Here is a 2,872-nt window from a genome sequence, read left to right as displayed (position 1 = left end):
ATTGATTTTCTGTCAAAAAATGTTCAACTTGTATGTGGGAAGGTGGATGAAAGGGAAAGGTAGAGTCAAAGACATAAAAAAAAATGTAGGCAGAAAGGCAGGCAGAAGCTGCATAATAGGCACCTCCGTTTTGAGATTGGACTATGATATATGATTCATTTCATCACAGTATAATGAAATGAATTAACAAGAATTAGATAGGAAGTATCCAGGTTCAACCAGTCATTGGATAAGGGAGATGACATCAGTTTCACAAAACAACATAACACCTGTAATAAGTCCATTTCCATTTAACACAGCCTTTCTTATCGTCATATATGGATAATCTTTGCATTGGTATGTAAGGCCTTTCCTAGTTATTTCTATTTTGTGTTCTCGTCTCATGCCCTGTACCCCACCTCCTGTTTATTTAACCCAACATCCCATGCTACCATTTTTTCTCAAACTGTCAGTCAACCTATATTTTCATTTGTACTATTTATTTGCATAGTTAAGAAAATAAACCAGATTTTATTGGGATCAAGGAGCAGTTGATAACAGACAGAGAGAGGAAGCTGTAGAAATGGGGTAAAGGAATGGGCAATGGAAAAATAGATGGAGGAGGACTGAGTCAATCATGGATGAGAGAGATACTAATGGAAACAAATGTGATGGACTAAGCTGAGTAGGATAGTTGGGAGTCAAATCAAGTCAGGGACAATTTAGAAAAGAAAACAAAAAAGAGAGGACTTGACAGACTCATTTTGGGGGGGGTGGGGATTTAACAAACCAAAGAGTGTAAGAGGAAACAGATTGGTTTGCTTGCTTTTTGTGTGTCTGTGAAATTGTTAAACTAACTGAGTGGCAAAAGTTCAAATCATAAAACAAAATTAAAGATGAGAGTTTCAATGCAATGTGTGATGGCCATGTTACATTAAAGGTCAGAAGTTCGTTGTCATTACGATTTTTATCATTTCATTTATTTGATAAAAAATAGAGTACAAACTGTAATATTGCAAAATATTATTACAATTTAAATAAACTGTTTTCTATTTTAGTATATTTTAAAAAGTAATTTATTCCTGTGATGGCAAAGCCATTTTTGTTTTCTCAAGGGCCCTAAATTATTCTAATATGCTGATTCTCATCTTTTCTCACATTTTTGTGACAATCATGCTTTTTTTCTTGCAGGCATGGAGACCGTCTCAGGGGAGGTAGGTTGGGAAGGATCCCTCCATGCAACCGTTGCATTGTCTAACTTCTCCTCCTCCTCATTCTCTGAGCATACTGGACTCAACAGCACTTTCAAAGGAGGATCACACTTCTGGTTGATGTCTCAAAACAGCTCAATAAACCCCACTCAGATGCCCGGTCCGGTCAGGGTGCGGGACATGTCTCTGGCTAAAGCTGAGATTGGAGTTCTGGGCCTGGTTCTCGCTCTCACAACACTAGGGAACAGTTTTGTACTGTGGGTTCTGTTGAGGCGGCGCAAATACAACGCACCCATGCACCTATTTATGGTCAATCTGTGTGTTGCAGACCTTGTGGTAGCGTTTTTTCAGGTGAGTTGAACTTTGTCTAATGCTTAGTGTGGCATTTTGTCTTTTATGTGACTTGTCAACAGCAGTACACTAATGTTTTGCAGGTGCTCCCGCAGCTAGTATGGGATATCACAGAGAGATTTCAAGGTCCTGATGTGCTGTGCCGCTCAGTGAAATATCTGCAGATTGTGGGAATGTTTGCATCCTCTTACATGATTGTTGCTATGACAGTGGACCGCCATAATGCCATCTGCTGCCCCCTGCAGGCTTACAAAGGAGGGGCAGTTTCACGCTGGAATACACCCATCATGGTAGCCTGGGGTCTAGCCCTTGTTCTCAGTGTGCCACAGGTACTAGTTGTAAATATAATGTAAGGTTTATGCCTACTACACTTAAAATGTTAGGTAGTATCAGTCAGTGAATATGCATTCTTAAAGATATAGATCACCCGTAAATGAAAAAAAAAAAAGTTTTTTTTCTTCATCTGAACAGATTTGGAGAAATGTTGTATTACATCACTTGATGACCAATGGATCCTCTGCAGTGAATGGGTGCCATCAGAATGGGAGTCCAAACAGCTGATAAAAACCCAAGTAATCAATAAGACTCCGGACCATTGATTAAAGGGGTCATATGATGCTGCTAAAAAGAACATTATTTTGTGTATTTGGTGTAATGAAATGTGTTTATGCTTTTTAAAGTAAAAAAAACACATTATATTCCACATACTGTACATTATGATACATATACTGATTTGTAGTCGTGTCCTCTTTTGGAAGACCAAACAAAGTAGTTTCGCTTTCACAACGAAACACACGGCGGCCTAGCGTGAGCTGAGGCCAGGCTAGAGTGAGCAGAGGCGTGGGCTTGAGAGCGGCTTTGGATTTGGATTTGGATTTGAGACTTTAGTCTTTGCAACTTTACAGATCTTCTTTATGCACCAAGAGCTTGTAACACTCCAAAGAGAAAGGAAAAATTGAAATCGCATCATATGACCCCTTTAAGTTCTTGAAGTGAAAAACTGTGTGTTTGTAATAAACAAATCCATCATTAAAGGAGTAGTTCATTTCCAGAAGATTCTGTCATCATTTACTCACCCTCCACTTGTTCCAAACCTGAATGAGTTTTGTTCCTCTGTTTAACACAAAAGATGATATTTTGAAAAATGTTGGTATCCGAACAGTTGATGGGCACCATTGACTTCCATAGTATTTTTTTTCCTACTATGGAAGTCAGTGGTGCTCATCAACTGTTCGGATACCAACATTTTTCAAAATATCAAGTGGAGGAACAAATGGAGGGTGAGTAAATGATGACATCATTTTCATTCTGGAAGTGAACTACTCCTTTAA

The 2,872-nt window shown here is 38.7% G+C and overlaps 1 protein-coding gene across 1 annotated transcript in view; it reads left to right on the top strand.

Annotated features, from left to right (window-relative positions):
• The window catches only part of LOC107687465 (vasopressin V2 receptor-like), a 5,410-nt gene extending 3,432 nt beyond the window's left edge, over positions 1–1,978 (top strand). Inside the window, exons 2-5 of the mRNA XM_016484824.1 lie at positions 1,171–1,193; positions 1,325–1,541; positions 1,625–1,870; positions 1,964–1,978. Of these exons, the coding sequence (XP_016340310.1) occupies positions 1,344–1,541; positions 1,625–1,870; positions 1,964–1,978 (459 nt within the window). The 5' untranslated portion in view covers positions 1,171–1,193; positions 1,325–1,343. The remainder of the gene's footprint in view (positions 1–1,170; positions 1,194–1,324; positions 1,542–1,624; positions 1,871–1,963) is intronic.
• The last annotated feature ends 894 nt before the right edge of the window (positions 1,979–2,872 follow it).

This window comes from Sinocyclocheilus anshuiensis, unplaced genomic scaffold (genome assembly GCF_001515605.1).
Source record: "Sinocyclocheilus anshuiensis isolate Anshui unplaced genomic scaffold, SAMN03320099.WGS_v1.1 scaffold1114, whole genome shotgun sequence".
NCBI lineage: Eukaryota > Metazoa > Chordata > Actinopteri > Cypriniformes > Cyprinidae > Sinocyclocheilus > Sinocyclocheilus anshuiensis.
Note: the sequence above shows the minus strand (reverse complement) of the source record. Positions and strands in the feature narration are given on the sequence as shown.